The 16,807-nt window shown below is 32.0% G+C and overlaps 1 protein-coding gene across 2 annotated transcripts in view; it reads left to right on the forward strand.

Moving 5' to 3' along the window:
• ZC2HC1A (zinc finger C2HC-type containing 1A) overlaps window positions 1–16,807 on the forward strand; it is a 61,212-nt gene that overhangs the window by 20,197 nt on the left and 24,208 nt on the right. The window contains exons 6-8 of one of the 2 annotated variants that reach the window (XM_048212556.2): window positions 6,384–6,483; window positions 7,093–7,192; window positions 14,987–15,103. In XM_048212556.2, coding sequence (XP_048068513.1) covers window positions 6,384–6,483; window positions 7,093–7,192; window positions 14,987–15,103 — 317 coding nt within the window. The remainder of the gene's footprint in view (window positions 1–6,383; window positions 6,484–7,092; window positions 7,193–14,986; window positions 15,104–16,807) is intronic. The other variant, XM_048212557.2, reaches the window with a different exon arrangement.

A 16,807-nucleotide genomic window follows, 5' to 3' on the forward strand; every position in this document is an offset into this window, starting at 1 on the left:
TCCATATTGAATTTTTGTTAATATTATTAGAAATAGAAATTATTAGAAATATTATTAGAAATAATATTATTAGAAATATAGAAATAGAGCATTTCATTATAAATCATCATCATTCTGGGCAAAGAACGAAGAAAATTCATTTTGAAGAATTTCCAAAACAGACGTCAAGAATATTTATCTCTTATTTAAATGGTTAAGATCATTTATATGATTTTTTTTTTGTCCTAATAAAATAATAAGCAGAGTAAAAGAAATAGAATGTGTATGTCCCATCAACTTGGTGCCAAATGATTGTAAATGTAAAATCCAGGTAGCTGATAGTTTCCACCTTAACCTGTATCAGTTCTGATTCTATGCCCAGTCATATATATTCATTTCAATGTAAGCCCATATTTTCTCATCTTTATTCATTCAAGAAAATTTTATTGAGTACCCTCTCTGAACCAGGAACTGTATCAACTGCTGAGTCTATATTAGTAAACTAAATAGAATATTTTTTCCTAAAGATGTTTAAAATGCATCCTTGTTATATTTAGCAACTATAATCTAACCCAATTACAGCCCACTTTTTGACCCTGCTCTGATAAAAATACAATGAAGATCTATTTCCTATTGGTAAAAACAAGAAGTTCCCCCATTTAGTTAAATTTCCATCATTCTTCTTCATTAGGAATTTTATCAAAATCTGTCATGGCATTAAAGTAGACGCATGAAGAAATAGAAAACCCAAAATTTTATCTAATATATACTAAATTAAAACATTTTATTATTTTAAAAGAACATATTATATTGAAATAGTCCATTTGTAACTTAGGTTCTGAAGTACTCTTTCCTCACCTTGGCTAAGTTACCTTATGAGCTTAAACCAATTCAGTATGTATTTTATGATTTAGGAATTTTCAGTATTCTGATTGATAATTATCCTACTCATTCTAAAGTAATAAAGTTTAAGTCTGGAAAGATGGTGTTCAATTTTTAATAATTTTTTTCTTATTAAAGACATTCCTGTTCCTTATGGAAAATTGGAAAAAAATATATTTTTAAAGTCATCACCATAGTTGATATTTTAAAATTTTAATTTTATGCTTTTATTTAAGTTTTAAATTTTATTTATTTTTATTAGAGAAAGAGAGAGAAAGGAAGGGGCAGAGGCAGAGGGAGAGAGAGAATCCCAAGCAGGCTACACACCCAGTGTGGAGCCCGATGGAGGGCTCGTTCTCATGGTAGTGAGATCATGACCTGAGCTAAAATCAGGAGTCAGATGCTTAACTGAGCCACCCAGGTGTCCCTCTTATTTTATACAACACTTTTATTCTGATTTTTTCCTCATTATTTTCCTCAATTATTTTATTATAAATTATACACATAGAAAAAAACCGCACAAAATATACAAACGTGCATAACCACAAGAATGTTAAGAAATAGAGTATTATCAATCTCACAAAGCCTATGCTGTTTCACTCCCAGAATTGTAATGTTCTCTCCCTCTTAGACCCTCACCCCATAAAATAGTATTCTGATTTTACATATAAATCAGTTTTTGCCTTCTTATATAGTCTCCTGACCACGATTGCACTTTTATTTACTATGGCTTTATATCTTGATGTTATGATGGATTTGTAATTTTCTTCTCCACTTGAAAATAGACAGCTGAAAATATTTTCTAATTTGTGACTTCTTCATTTTTTGTTATTGTTGTTATTGGTTGTTTTTATTTTTGTATTTTTTGTGTGTTTGTATTCATTTTGTTTTGTTTTTATTTTTTAACTGGAATATGATATACTCTGCCTGATCTTTCCCACCCTCCATAATCCATACCTTCCCTCCCTCCCAACTGTCTTAGTTCCTAAAATACACCTCTGATCCGGGTAAATTTGTCTCCTTCACCTTTGCATCTATAAAATGGGGGTAATACGTACCTACTTCAACAGTTATCAAGAGCATTCAGGAAAATAATGCCTATAGGTGTGATTTCTTCTTTTACTCATAGTTTGTTCAAATGTAAGTCATTTACTTCCAGATATTTGGTGCTCTTCTAGATGTTTATTGCTGGGGTTTTTTTTCTTAGTTCTCTTATGGTCTGAGTAGAGAAATCTTGGTAAGATTTTTATCTTTTAAGATTTGTTTTATTGCCTAGCATGTGGTCTTTTTTGATGAATGTTCCTACAGTCTTCAATTATGATTATGACTTTTTTAGGATCATTAATTTCACCAGCTTTCGTTTAAGTATTTTAAATTTCTCTTATTAATTGTATTTATATTTACGATTTGTTGTATCTTTCCTATTTATTGACCTTTATATTATATGGAGTGTGCCTTTTTGTCTATGGCAACATTCTTTGTGTTGAAGTGTGTTTCATCTGATAGCCATTTCAGCTTGATCATGCTAATTTCCTTTCAGTTCTTCAACCTGAATTTGTGTTGTCCTACTGTGTTTCATCTGATGGTGAATAACCATTTCAGCTTAATTATGCTAAATTTCCTTCTAATTCTTTCACTTAAATTTGTGTTTTTGCATCTCCTGTAGACAGCCTATAATTGGTTCATCTTTTTTTAAAATCCAGTCTGACAACCTCAACCTGTTGATTGAAGTGTTTAGGCATTTATACTCAATATAATTATTGAGGCGTTTGTGGCTAAGTTGGCCATGTTGCTGTTTTCTATTTTTGCCTTTTTTTTTTATTCCCCTGATACTTCTTCCTTGCTTCTTTTGTCTTAGTAGAAGATATTTTATTTTCTCTATTGGTTTTCAGTTGTCATATTTTTGTCAGTGGTTACTCTAGGAATAACAAAATGCATTTTTAACTTATCCACATCTGTGGATATTTTCACATATATCTCACCGATCTTAGTGTTATTGTTAAATATATGTAACACAGTATTCTTAATGTGTGTTGTTATACAGTGTTATACATACACCTTTAAAAGTCATCTGTCTTTTAAAGAAATTGGAAGAAAATAAACATATAATCATTTACATACAGATATGCACGTGTATGTTTATGCACACCTGCATATACTTGTTTTTTTTGTTCTGCCTCTGCTGCCTCTTCACATACGTATTTTGTATTTTACTTGCATATTACTTACTCCCATATTATCATTTTCAGATCTCTTCATTTCTTCTTGTAAATCTCAGTTGTCGTATTTTGTCATTTTCCTTCAATGACAAGAGGCTTCTAGAGCCTTCTAAGAGTGCAGTTCTGCTGGCAAGGAATTTTCTGGTTTGCATTATCCGAAAAAAAATGCCCATATTTTGCCTTTATTTCTCTGCTGAGATTTTCTATGTGTTTATTCACTATTACCATATTTTCCTTTAATTCTTGTGTATGTATCCCTTGACTTTTTGCGCATATTTATAGTAACTGTTTTGAAGACCTTAACTGCTGAATCTATACCTGTGCCCACCTAGGTTATAATGTTGACTATTTTTTGCCAAATATAGGTCATGTTTTTCTCTTTCCTTTTTCCTCTTCTTTTCCTGCCTCTCCCTTCCCCTTCCTTGCTCCTTTCCCTTTCCTACAGTTAAACCCAGAATACACAGTTATAGAAGAACTGCTTTGGATGGTTTCCAGTCTCTTAGAATCATCTTTTTTTTAAGATCCTTTTTTATTGTCTATAGGAGACTTAGGCAGCTATTTCACTCCCCCATCACTGAGTTTGTAATCTGTTACTATATTTTTTAATTTCTTGAGGTTGGCTATTTTTCTAATTTCCTATATTACTTTTTATAGTTTCTAATTCCCTGTTAACATTTTCAGAGTTGTCTTTTATTTCTTTAAATGTAGTAAGCATAATTGTTTTATATTTTGTATCTGATAATTGTGGTATCACATGATCTTTGTATATATGTTCTTGCTTTTTTCCCCTCAATCATGGTTTCTGATATCATTATGTACATAATTATTATTGATTATTTGTTGCCCTCAAAAAATTATTCATGAGAATTGTTCATGTGAAGAGCCTTCTTGTTTCTCCAGATATCTAAGAATATTACCAATCTGGAAGCACTTTAATTTTTGGCTTAGTTTGCCTGACCACCTAGTAATGTAGATTTATACAGCAAATCCATGTGATGGCCAGTCTGTTGTTACAATCTTAAATGGTATTGGTCTAACAGTTATTTTCTTCTTCTTATCTGACACTCATTGCTTATAAAGTGATTTTTTTATACTTTTCAGAACATTTTTACTTTTTAGTTGAAAGGTCAGTCCAAATAGTGCCTTTTTACTGTTTTATCAGAAATGAATGCCCTCCTTGTTCTTTAAGCTCTTTCCAATGTCAAAAAGAGTCTTTGTAAACATAAATATTTGACTAAGGAAATTTATTAGATTTGTGATCTGTATAAAAACACATGAAATAATAAACATCTAACAAATACATATTTAATGAATGAAAGAAATAGTGATTGAATGTAAATGTATAAAAATAAAGTGATTTTGTTTTTCGGATCACTAAAATTGATTTATATAAAATTGTTGATTACTAGAGTCATCCTGAAAGCCTAAAGATTTGACCTCTGCATATGTAATATGCTCTACCAGCACCTTTTGTTTATGCTAATCATTTTGCTATTTTTTGGTAGTTAGCACAGTATGAGTGGCTCACCAATCCTATTTCTTAATCCAGTTTTATGGAGCCTATTTTTAGTAGACATGCCTGTGATATTTTAAGGGGTCTTCATTAGGGCTTGTTTTCCATATTGTTGTTAGTTTTAAAAATCTTTCCTAATGTCTTCACTGGTATTTTAGTGGGAGACACTGATATCAATCCGATGCCCCTTTAAAGATTTATTTATTCATTTGAGAGAGAGAGAGAGAGCGCACAGATGTGCGAGTGGGGAAGGGGCAGAGGGAGAGAATCCCCAAGCATACTCCCTGTTGAGCGCGGAGGCTGACCCTGGAGATCTCACATCCCCAAGTTCATGACCTGAGCCAAAACCAAGAGTCTCATGCTCAACTGACTGGGCCACCCAGGCGCCCCCAGATGCCCTTTTTTCCCCTTTTTTAAAAGTTTATTTTTATTTTATTTAAAATCAATTAATTAACATAAAGTGTGTTATTAGTTTCAGTGGTAGAGTTTAGTGATTCATCAGTTGCCAGTTGCCTTTTTAAACCAGAAACACCTCTTGGTTTTCAAAGAAATAGTGTCTTTCTATGGCTTATCTCCAAAGGGTCCTAGTCACTTGTTCATTTGACAGATAGTTATTGAAGGTTTTCTCGTTGCCAAGTGCTTAAATTTCTGCTTCTGGCGTAATAGTGCCAAATGTGCATGGAGTGTGTGTGTGTGTGTGTGTGTGTGTGTGAGAGAGAGAGAGAGAGAGAGAGAGAGAGAAGCCTTTTTATCAAGATTTATCTTCCTTAAAAGGTCACATACTAAATTTTGAATGGTATAATATTTTACTTTAAAATTTGTGTTTAGCTGGCAGTTTTTAGTAGTAGTGCATCTTAAATTTTATACTGATTATTGGTTATAAAATATGATTTTTGAAGATTATGTTTAAAACCAGTTTTTCACATAAAGTCCTCAGCAGTCTATGTATTGGGCTAAATCTCAAGTACAGCCATCACTTTATAGTTGAAGTAAAGTGGCATGAGTCTTATTTCCTCTTCTGTTGTGAAGTTGGAGTTGGGCAAGTTCATTTTGTTATATTGGAGCAGGTGATCAATAAGATACTTCAATATTCAGTAACAAAATTTGGCTCAGGTAAGAGACAGTAAAATAAAATTGATAATGATATCTTTCTAGAAAGTAGAGAAAAAATAAACACCCTCTCTTTCCTCAACCCATGTTCTATTCATCTAACATGATCTGGTGAGGATAGTGAAGTCGGAATTAGCTTTCTTTTCATGTTCAGGAAATCAGTAAGGCAGCTATTGTAAAACTTATCCAGGCTTATTTGTAATCTTATGAATTATTACCAGTAGGAAATATGGCTGGATTATATATATGAAATATAAAACCATGCCCAGAAACAGGTAAAATTTTTGATCTTTAAAGCTGCACTGCTAAGTGAGCATCATTGGATGTTTCTAAGTTTTTCTATTAATATTTGTTTGGCATTTAAAATCTTCACATTGAAGAAATTTTTTCCATTTGACCTTTTTTTTTTTTTTTTCCTGTGAACTGGGCAAAGCTGCTCTTAGTTGGTTTTAGCAATGGAACATCTGAGCCAAACTTTTAGCACACTAGTTTTGAGATGGAACATATTTTGGAAAACCTCTCTCTAGGGTGATGTATTTTAATCTGTACTTCCTCAATTTGGGTAATTCAGTAGCTAATTAAAAAAAAAGTACTCATTTAAGGGTATGTGAGCTTTTGAAATACTAGTTTGCAACCTGTAAAAGTAATGTCGATAAAATATTTTATTTTCATTATTTTAGTATAAGCCGCCTGCACTTAAAAAGTCAAATTCTCCTGGAACTGCACCATCAGGATCTTCACGATTACCACAACCAAGTGGCGCTAGCAAAACTGTTGTAGGTAATGAGCTCCATAAATAACTTGATTTTTTTTTTTTTTCTGTAGAGACAGAAATGAAGATAGTGTTCTGTTTTGGATTATTAAAATAGATTTATAATTAGGAAGAGATGTGGAGGATAAGTAATTCTTTCTGGGTAAAAATAAAGTAACTTTCAATAACTCTCTACTTAGGATACTTTATAGTCCTTTTTTTAATCCTAGATGTTGTTACTGCTGTATCACCTGTTCAGAGTAGTCAACCAAGTTCTTTTCTTGATTCTTTGACCACAGTATTTTTCCCTCATTTCTATGTATACTGCTCTGAACTTAACAATTGTCCTAATAGACACATGCTTAATGACTTGAAGGAGAAACTGACTGACTGAAGTGCACTTTTATTTATATGTAAATTGTAATAAGGAAATTGGAAATTAGAAATGAAGGATGCTATATGTTGTTCTCTGGAAATTTCATTTTTAAAAAACCTTTTCCTAGTTGGTAACTTGTTTTGATTTATTGCTGCAAAGATTTATTGCCATTAAAGCGTTGTTTTCCTTGTCAGATGCTCTGTTTTTTGTGATTTTTCTTTTTCAGAATGTCGTTAAGACTAATAACCTTTTTTATTGTAAGGTGTGCCTTCAGGTAAAGTGTCTTCAGTTAGCAGCTCTTTGGGAAACAAACTTCAGACCTTGTCTCCCTCACATAAAGGGATAGCAGCGCCTCATGTAGGGTAAGTCTATTTGAATTTAATTGATTAGTGATACACACACACACACACACACACAAATGATTCTGAGTTTTATTTTATTATTTAATTGGCTGTTTTATTAACCTTGATTTTCTTTCTAAAGTTCATTTGTCTTTTAACATATTACTGGTCAGGGGCACATACACTACTGTTGAGGGTCTAAATTAGGATAACCATTTTGGAAAAAAATCTAGTGATGTGTATCAAGAGCCCAAAAAATATTCATACTTTTTGAATAATTTTACTTCTGGAAATCTAGTCTAAGGAAATCATTTGAAATACAGAAGATTTTTGTAATAACCAATATATATGAAACATTATGTATCAGGCACTGTGCTAAACATTTTTCATATATTTTTATTAAAACCACCCCACCACCATAGGATGAGGGTATCAGAGAAGCAAAATAATTTGCTCAAAGCCACACAGCTATTAAGAGTTGGAAGCAGGTTACAAATTAGAGTCTCTTTGGCTCTAAACATTGGTTTCTTTCCTATGGTTTTATTATAATGTAAAAAAAATTAAGTCACCTAAATTTCTAGCTTCGTTTGAATAGCAAATTATAACAATCTATACAGGAATTTATGCAACTATAAAATGTCTATGCATTTTAAAGGGATGATTCTACTATAACAGGAGAAAGACGTAGGATACAAACTCTCATATATACTGAGATATATAAAAATGTGTGTAGACAAAAAATGCTGAAATATTAATAGTGGATGATTATTTTCCACTCATTTAATACTTTTAATATACTTTTTATCTTTCTGCAGTTTTATATACATGGCTTCTAAGAAAGTAGCATAATTAAGCTTTCCACAATTATTTTAATGTGGAAAAAATTGTTGGTAACACGAGAGATTTTAAAAATCCTTGTGTCTTAGTAGGAACTCCCTTTCTCTTCCATTTTGGTAAATCAGAAAATTAAGGGTTATCACGTGATCTTTAGAATGAGGGCTTATGTGTATACTTTATAGATACTGATAAAGTTGATGGAGGAAATACAGCACACATTATTTTCAGATATGGGTTATCACTTTTTTCTAATGTAGGAAATATCCATAGGGTTATATATCAAGTGAGAGCAACTGTTTTTTGTTTCCTAATTTGGACTACACAGAAAGTACAAAATCTAAAAGGAGTTTAATGTAATTACCATTGTAGAAAAAGAAAAAATCAGCTAACAAGATCTGATTAAATGTTTTTTCTTTTTGTTATGCTTCTAAAAAGAAGACACAGGCTATCCTTAAGAAAGAGACAGGTTATCAGTAGAACAGGTGGTTGAAAAGTAAAATATTCTCATCTTTCAGTGGTAAGAAACTGATTTTGTTTTATTTTTTGAGCTTCTCTACTGAGTTGACTCATCATTTTTAATTAAAGTGTAGATGACAATATGTATTTTAACTTTTACAAATCCTTTTTACCGTATCACAGAATTGCCTTCTATGCTGTATTAATTATAGTATCATTGACAGTTGATTATGAATTAAAAACTGATATTTTTTACTGTCCTTCCTCTCATACTGAAAATGCTATCAGATGGCCATATTAAGTTGTACTCACACCCTCCCCTGTACTCTTAATAGGGCATATTAAGCTGGCTGGTGTAATGAAAAGTGGCACTGACTTTGAATTAGAAAATTAGGCTTCTGGATCCTGCTTTGCCAATGAATAGCCATATGACTTTTGGCATATCTCCTTTGTCTCACTCACAGCATTCTGTGAATGTTGTCACCTGATCTAATACAATCTGACCAACATTTATATAATCCCTAGGAGAAAATTTGTTTTTACTAACAAGCAAAGACTTTGAGCACAGTAATTTTATAAATTATGCACTGCTTACAATGCCATGAAGATTTAAAATTTCTGGTTGTCTCACATCATATTAAACTGTCATACATAACTCTGTAAATCCATTTGTGCATTTTCTATATAGTCCCTACATGTTACGTTTCCAGCCACTGTAAAGAGCCTTGGTTTTTGCCTGCGGCCAATATATTACCATATTAATTGGAACATTACTATATTACTATATGAAATAAACCCATTCATGGCTCTTTAGTGGCAGAGTTTTTATTGTTTTGTTTTTGAGAATTATTGAGTGTATTGACGTGTTATTTATTGATTATATATTTTTTTCCTTTGCTGGATTGTAAGCTTTGATAGCTCTTTGTTTCTGCTTTGCCTACAGATGTAACTATAAAATGTAGTATAATGCCTGACATATAGACACACAATAAATTTTTGGTGAATAAATGAAACAAATAACGAATTAGCAAATTAAATCCCTCATTTGTCAGCCTGTTGGCACATTATAGAACCGTGGTCCTGGTGCTGGTGGGATAATTGACGTTTGAATGCCAATCATTATTTCTATTGATATAACGCTTCAGGATTGAGTAAAGGTGGAATTAAGACATCTGCACCTTCTGAGATTAGTGAAATAGTCATTTCAATAACTCAGGATTGTTTAAAGCCTTGTGTATATAATCTTTATTGTGACTAGCTTAATCATGCATACCAGTGATCTGTTGGAATCGTACTGCAGAAAAATTTGTCTTGAAAAAATTCTCATTTATTTGGTAATTAACTTCTGGATAACTTATGGTTCAACCAGTTTTATCAGATTTTTTTTAAAGCAAAAAATGCCCTCAATGGAAAAAATGTTCTCTTATTGTAAAAGATGACTATCTTTAATCCTAGGAAATTTTAGAAGTATGGTGAAGCAAGAAACTTTTAAGTAAACATTACCACATTTGAATTGTGTCAGGGAATTTACACAGTCATGCCTTGAGATTTGTGTTTTCTTAGTGGTTAATTACCAGCTAAAATATTTTAGCTGATAATTTTCAGTAGCTAAAATATCAAATATCAAAGGTTTACTTCTGGTCAGTTATTATGAAAGACATTTACTTTGAAGACAGGCTATAGTAGATACTGCAAAAATAGAGCAACAATGCATTTAAGCAGCATTTCTTAATAAATTGAATTTGGTTTCTCATACTTTAATTATATTGACAAAAGTAAGAAACAAATATCTGGTTTTTAAGTACATTTTTGTATAAGTGGAAACAGGCTTTTCTCATAAGCCAGTCTTGATGTGTATGAGTTGAATTTGTGTGGAACATTGCTTAGATTTTTATGAACTTCTCTATCATTTATTATTGACCTAGAAATGCCTAAAACAACCTAGAATTGCAGAGTGTGGCTTCTTACATGGATACCAATGATTGAGGCTATCGGTTTTGGCATATGTAAAGGATTTGATACGTTTAGGATCAAAAATAGAAGTATGATACATTTCAAAACTTTGAATGCCTCAGAATATCATAACTGTGGGTGTCTACAAAGATACAAAATACGAACTGGTAAATTTTTTCCCAGTATTCTTTCAGAAGTCATTCTTTTATTATACCTACTTGGCTCACTTCAGTCTTACAAGACTGAGTGACTTACATGCTCCTGAGTAACTCATTCTCGGTATCAACAATAAACAAGGACCTTCCCAAGGTCAAAGTTTATTTCAAATTAAAACCTATTCGAGTAAGTTGATATCATTGCCAAATATTTCTTAAAATGTGAATTTATTCTTAGCTATAAATATTTTGAAAGCTTGCTAAAGTATTATTCCTTTTTAGATAACACTATTTGTATTGGGGCAGTTATATGCAACTGCAGTAGTCATTTTAAATTAGAAAATCTTGGTCGAAATAACAGTTTATCATCTATAGAAATGTATTAGCTTGACAAATGTAATACGTTTTTGAGATTAAAAGATAATGTAGTGATATCTATCATAACTCCTTAATATGTGAAAAACCTTTAAAAATCATCACTGAAATTGTTCAAAATTTTAAAATACTGGCATCGTCTCATATATAGAATTTTTATATTTTAGAGCAGGTGATCTTCTTGAACTATGGCCTGAGAGCCAAATCCTGCCCCAAAACTAGTTTTATTGGAACATGGTCACACCCAATTATTTATGTATTGTCTATGCCTGTTGTCATGCTACAATGGTGCAGATGAGTATTTGAGACAGAGATAGCCAGCGTAGCCCCCGTAAAGCCTGAAATATTTACTGTCTGGCTCTTCACAGGAAATGTTTGCCATTCTCTATTTTAGAATAAGTAAATTATCATAGGAATATTAGGCATTTATAATTTGAAGGTATGGATTTTATGGATTATTTAAGGATAGAAATACATATTTTTTAAGTCATGTGGAGTATCTGGAAACTTGTAGATTAGTGGTCTGTGGAACCCAAGGATTTTTTAACTTTTATTAATCCAACGCATTTTTGTGCTTGAATTGAAAGAACAGCAAGAAATTAAAAATATACTTTGATGTTGACTCTGACGAAATCTAAGTGCCAATTTAAGAACATATCCTTAAATTTCATAGGGAATTGAAATCATGTTATGTGTATCAGATTGCTTAGTCTGCACGAGATATATGTTATGTGGGAGTGCTTAGTTCACTTCAAAAAACCCTCTTTTGTTTTCCTTAGCAGTAGTAGCAAGACTACTTCTACTGCTGAATGGATTTATTTATTCCTGCCTAATTTCTTTTCAGCCCTTGGATATATAATCAACGTTACCAAATTGAAACTTTTAAAAGAAAAATAACATAGAAGCACTCTAAAAACATTGATATTGGTAGTTCCATAATGGATTACTGCCAGGTTAAAATTATGTTCCTGAAACTCTGTGACTAATTAAAAATACATAACGAAGTAGATTTTTTGTTGCACTTTCTCCAAATTTATTAATAATCTCCAAGTAACACCAGATTTATAAATTCAGTGTTAACATCAGTAAAGGTGATTTTTTTTTTCATAGCTTGAAACATCCAGGGCCCCTGAGGTCTGAGCAAAACATGAAATAGACACAGGCTTCCTGGTTTTATACTCATATTATTTCCTTCCCTAAGTCAGTTATTGATGATTTGCAAGACCAAGAAAGGCAAAGAAGAAACTTGAAACAAGGATCAATCTGTTGGGTTGAAGCCTTTGAATTCCTTTTGAAAACACATTTACTACTTTTGCAAAGATTTTAATTTCTTTCCAAATATCCCTACATCTTGTTGCTGCTTTGACTTATCTTTAGTGCTGTTGGAGATTGAGGAACAGAAATGAAGGGATTTGGTAGAAAAGGAGATGTGAGCAAGGAAGTGTTCATAAAACTCACTAAAATAAATATGAAGATGGTACATGAGAAATGATTTGTCATATCTTATGATCTGGGTTAGTTTAGGGAAAGATTTAAATGTTTGAAAGTCTTCTTTCATAAACTAATAATTTTTAAATTTACGTAATAACCCCAACGTAGATTATTATCGCATGGCAAAAAAAAATATGTAATTGAGATTTTATACATAAAAATATATTCAAATATATAAAATTTTACATAATTAGATTTATACAAAAGTTATATTACAGTATATATAATTTTTTACATAGGACATATATAATCTTGATTACATTATTGAGACGTATAAAGTTTGTTTTTGTTTGGTTATACCTTGATAACAACATAGCATAATAGTAGAAATTATCCAAGAACATAAGTTTAAGTGATTTGAACTTAAGAATTACATTTACTGACATTTAGCCTAAGTAACATTTGAATTGTGTGTGTGTATATGTATATACAAATCGCATATATATATACATAGGTAGATAGATCATCCGAGTTGAATTTTATAACACAGCTGTATGGACAACAAAACAAATCATCTTTGGAACCTTCCATTCAATTAGGTTTTTAAAATCTGATAATTCTGGTTAATTCTCTCATATGTAGAAAATATGTAATACTTGCATTAGATAATTACTTCTAGATTTTTTTTTAAAGATTTTATTTATTTAATTTGACCAAGAGAGAGCACAAGCAGAGGGAGCGACAGGCAGAGGGAGAGGGAGAAGCAGCCTTCCCATCAAGCTGGGAGCCCAATGTGGGGCTTGATCCCAGGACCCTGGGATCATGACCTGAGCCAAAGGCAGTCACTTAACGACTGAGGCCCTATTTTTAGATTTTTAAAAAATAGGTGCCCCTATTTTTAGATTTTTATTGGATTTTACACATCTTTCTCAAATTGAACTTTGTTGTGTCATGTGTAAGATTTGAGTAGTTCTTATTGTACTAGAGAAATGTTTTAAAAATGTAGTTTAAAATATTCTAAATCTTAATTTCAGTCACCTCTGTGAAAGAAAAAAGATTTTTATTCCTTATTTCAAAGCCACATATATCTTTTGTAAGATAACTGCTGTTTGGAACAATAGTGTTTTGATAATTGTTAAGCAATTCAAAGAAAAATCTGATTTTTACTGACTTTTACTAAATAGGTAAAATTTCTAGTAATCTTTTACAGATGAAAAAAACTGTCAAGTTTTCATCTCAAATATTTAGAAATTATGTAAAATATGTATATTTAATGAAGGCATTTTTTAAAAAGTTTGTGTGTGTGTGTGTGTGTGTGTGTGTATACCACATCCCTAATGAAGGCATTTTTTAAAGACTTAGAATGTTTTATTTAATGTGATTTAAACACCTAATGCAAGCATCATCATCTGTAAAGAATTAATAAAAACTTTTATAATAAAATGATACTATGTACAGGATACTGAAAAAACATAAAAATGAATAAAATGTGTCCCTCTGTAGAGACACTTATAATCTAGAGCAATGAACAGCTTCTTTTTAGACACTAAATTCTGTAAGAACAAGCATCAGGTCTGTTTCATTTACCACGATATCCCCAGAATGTAGCATAGTGCCTGATACATAGTAGGTGCTCAGGGTTTGTAGAGTTAATGAGTAAGTGGAAGAATGCATTGGAGCAAACAAGCATCCCTTAAAAAGAGTGTCCTTTTAAGTTAACAAGCAGTGATGTGTTATTCAGTAGTCATTTAAGATAGTTCTCCTACCTTCCTAATTTAACTTTCCCTGTTCCCTGCAATGCATGAATATTGGTTGGTAATAGCATATAGGATTCAGTTATTGGTTGATGTAAAACAATGACATCTCTACAAACCTGCAGTTTTTCCTATTTTCCTCCAGATGGAGCTCCTTTATACTTTTGGTTTTTAAAAAACAAAACCAAAAACTTCAGATGTCTTGGCCGCTTAACATTTCTGTATGATTTTTCAGATTGCCATCACTGTTTCTTCCCATACATCATGCTTTATATTTCTCTGTATGAATTTCATGAATAGTCATTCTTTGTTAGAAAGTCAGATAGCATTAAAGAAATAAATATCATTTATTTGACTTCTTACTTTATATTTGGAATTTAAAAATGCAGGGGAAATCATAAAATAATAAAAAAGAGAAAGGTCCTATGAAGTCAGGGAAGGAGAAAAATTAGATTATTTGTGAACTCTGTGAGAAGAAACATCAGATCAGTCTTATTTACCAGGATAGTAACTTTTAGTTCACTTCTAGCTTCACAAATGTTATTTTAAACAGTTGTTGTCCCTCTTAAGTTTATTTATTGATTCCATTGCCTTGCTGTGTATAAATGTGGCCTTTGTTTGGATGTTCCATCACAACTGCAGGGTGGCCTGCATCGTCAGAATTTTCATATCTAATAGTGGACATTGTATGAACTACCTGAGGATTCTTTTTGACAATCCTTACCCTGGCAGTCCAATAATTAAGAGCTTGGGGGGGGTAGATTTCTAACCAGAATAATGTTTAAAAAAAATTTTTTTAATGTAAAGAAACATTAGCAATCTCCTTATGGGTACACCTTTATATATTTTAATAGTAAGATGGACAAATTAGGCCCTCCACTTCGAACTGGAAGACATGTGCAAAGGTTGTATGACAGTGATACAAAATCAGACAGTGCCATCAAAAGACATGAGTTATTGCCCATTTACAAGTAAGTATTTTAACTCAGTTTAGTTAATCTTTTTCAGATTTCCTTAAAGACTTTATATAATTGAATACTATAAACTTATACATTCCTAGATTTTAAAAAAATCTTATTTTAATCATTTTTAAGCCAAGAAGTGCTAAATAATCTTATAGGATTTAAAACACTCTGATGTTAGATGAACATTTCTGTTCTAAATAAAGTTGTTTTTTTTTTTTTAAAGATTTTATTTATTTATTTGACAGAGAGACAGCCAGTGAGAGAGGGAACACAAGCAGGGGGAGTAGGAGAGGAAGAAGCAGGCTCCCAGCAGAGGAGCCCAATGTGGGGCTCGATCCCAGAACGCTGGGATCACTCCCTGAGCCGAAGGCAGACGCCCAATGACTGAGCCACCCAGGCGCCCCTAAATAAAGCTGTTTTTAACATACATTTATTTCTATTAAATTTTAACTTGTAGAGGGGTGAAATAGCAGTCACCTTCAATGATTGTTATCTTTATGAAGCTTTCTTTTGGGAGTATGTATATATTTTTAAAGATTTAATTACTTATAGAGAGTGAGTATGGGGCAAGAGGGGCAGAGGAAGAGGAAGAGAGAATCCCAAGCAGACCCCACCCTTGCACGAAGCCCAACGAGGTTGTTGATCCCATGACCCCAAGATCACGACCTGAGCTGAAATCAAGAGTCGAATGCTTACTGACTGCACCATCCAGGCACCCCTTAGGAGTAATATTTTTAAAAAAGAAGAGTATAGGGGATATTATGCTATATATTATATGTAATATTGCTGTATTATTTTTTAGTTAAGATGATGATTAATTATTATAAAAAGGCAGAAAACAAAGAGATTTTAGAAAACATTCAATCCAGGGATTCTCAGTCTTTTGGTTAAATTGCTACAAATTCCACATAAAATGAGGAAAGGATAGGATACTGCTGAGGACACTTCTCCTCTCTATACTGGCCCAGAAAGCTGAAAAGAGAGGTGAGTGGCAATGGCAGTCACCTTGGAACTCTTTCCACCGAAATCTTCAGTGTTTTCTAGATTGGGCTCCAATACCAAGTCTAGCTCTCTCATTTTAAAATGATGAAATTCAAATCAGATAAATTACTTATTAAAGTTGAAAAATATATTATTAAACAGAATTCACTTAACTTTTAAACCAACTCCTGCTACAGCATTGTCTTACCAGGTATGAAAAGGATTAATTTAACCAAATATAAAATAAAGATGGGAGAAGTCTTTAAAATATTAGCAGCATCTGTGTGTTATTTTTAAGTACTTAGTGATAAATCACAGAAGGAAGAATTTGTGTCCTGAGCCATTTTTCTTAGTACTGTTGTGGTTCTCTATTCCCTCTGAAGCATATTTCAAAGAAACACTGATTAGCAGTAAGGTAGAGTTAGTCGTAATTGCAAAATTAAACCTTCTTTTGTTATTTTTGACCTAGAACAAGCGGATTGTAGATACAGAATAAGGGTAGCGCTTTTCAAACTCTGGACAGGAGCAAAAATGTGTTGACCATGTGAGACTGGAACAACATGTTTTAAGTACTAATCAAGACTGTTCTTCCCAGTCTCTTAAGAATGGTTCTTGACATTCAGATTCCACCTGTTAGAAATTATTACTAAAAGTACCTGATAGGTATTTAATAATGGTTACTGTTGATAATCTTATTTTTCTTTAATTTTTATTTTCTAAATATTTGAA

Source organism: Ursus arctos, unplaced genomic scaffold (genome assembly GCF_023065955.2).
Source record: "Ursus arctos isolate Adak ecotype North America unplaced genomic scaffold, UrsArc2.0 scaffold_6, whole genome shotgun sequence".
Classification (NCBI taxonomy): domain Eukaryota; kingdom Metazoa; phylum Chordata; class Mammalia; order Carnivora; family Ursidae; genus Ursus; species Ursus arctos.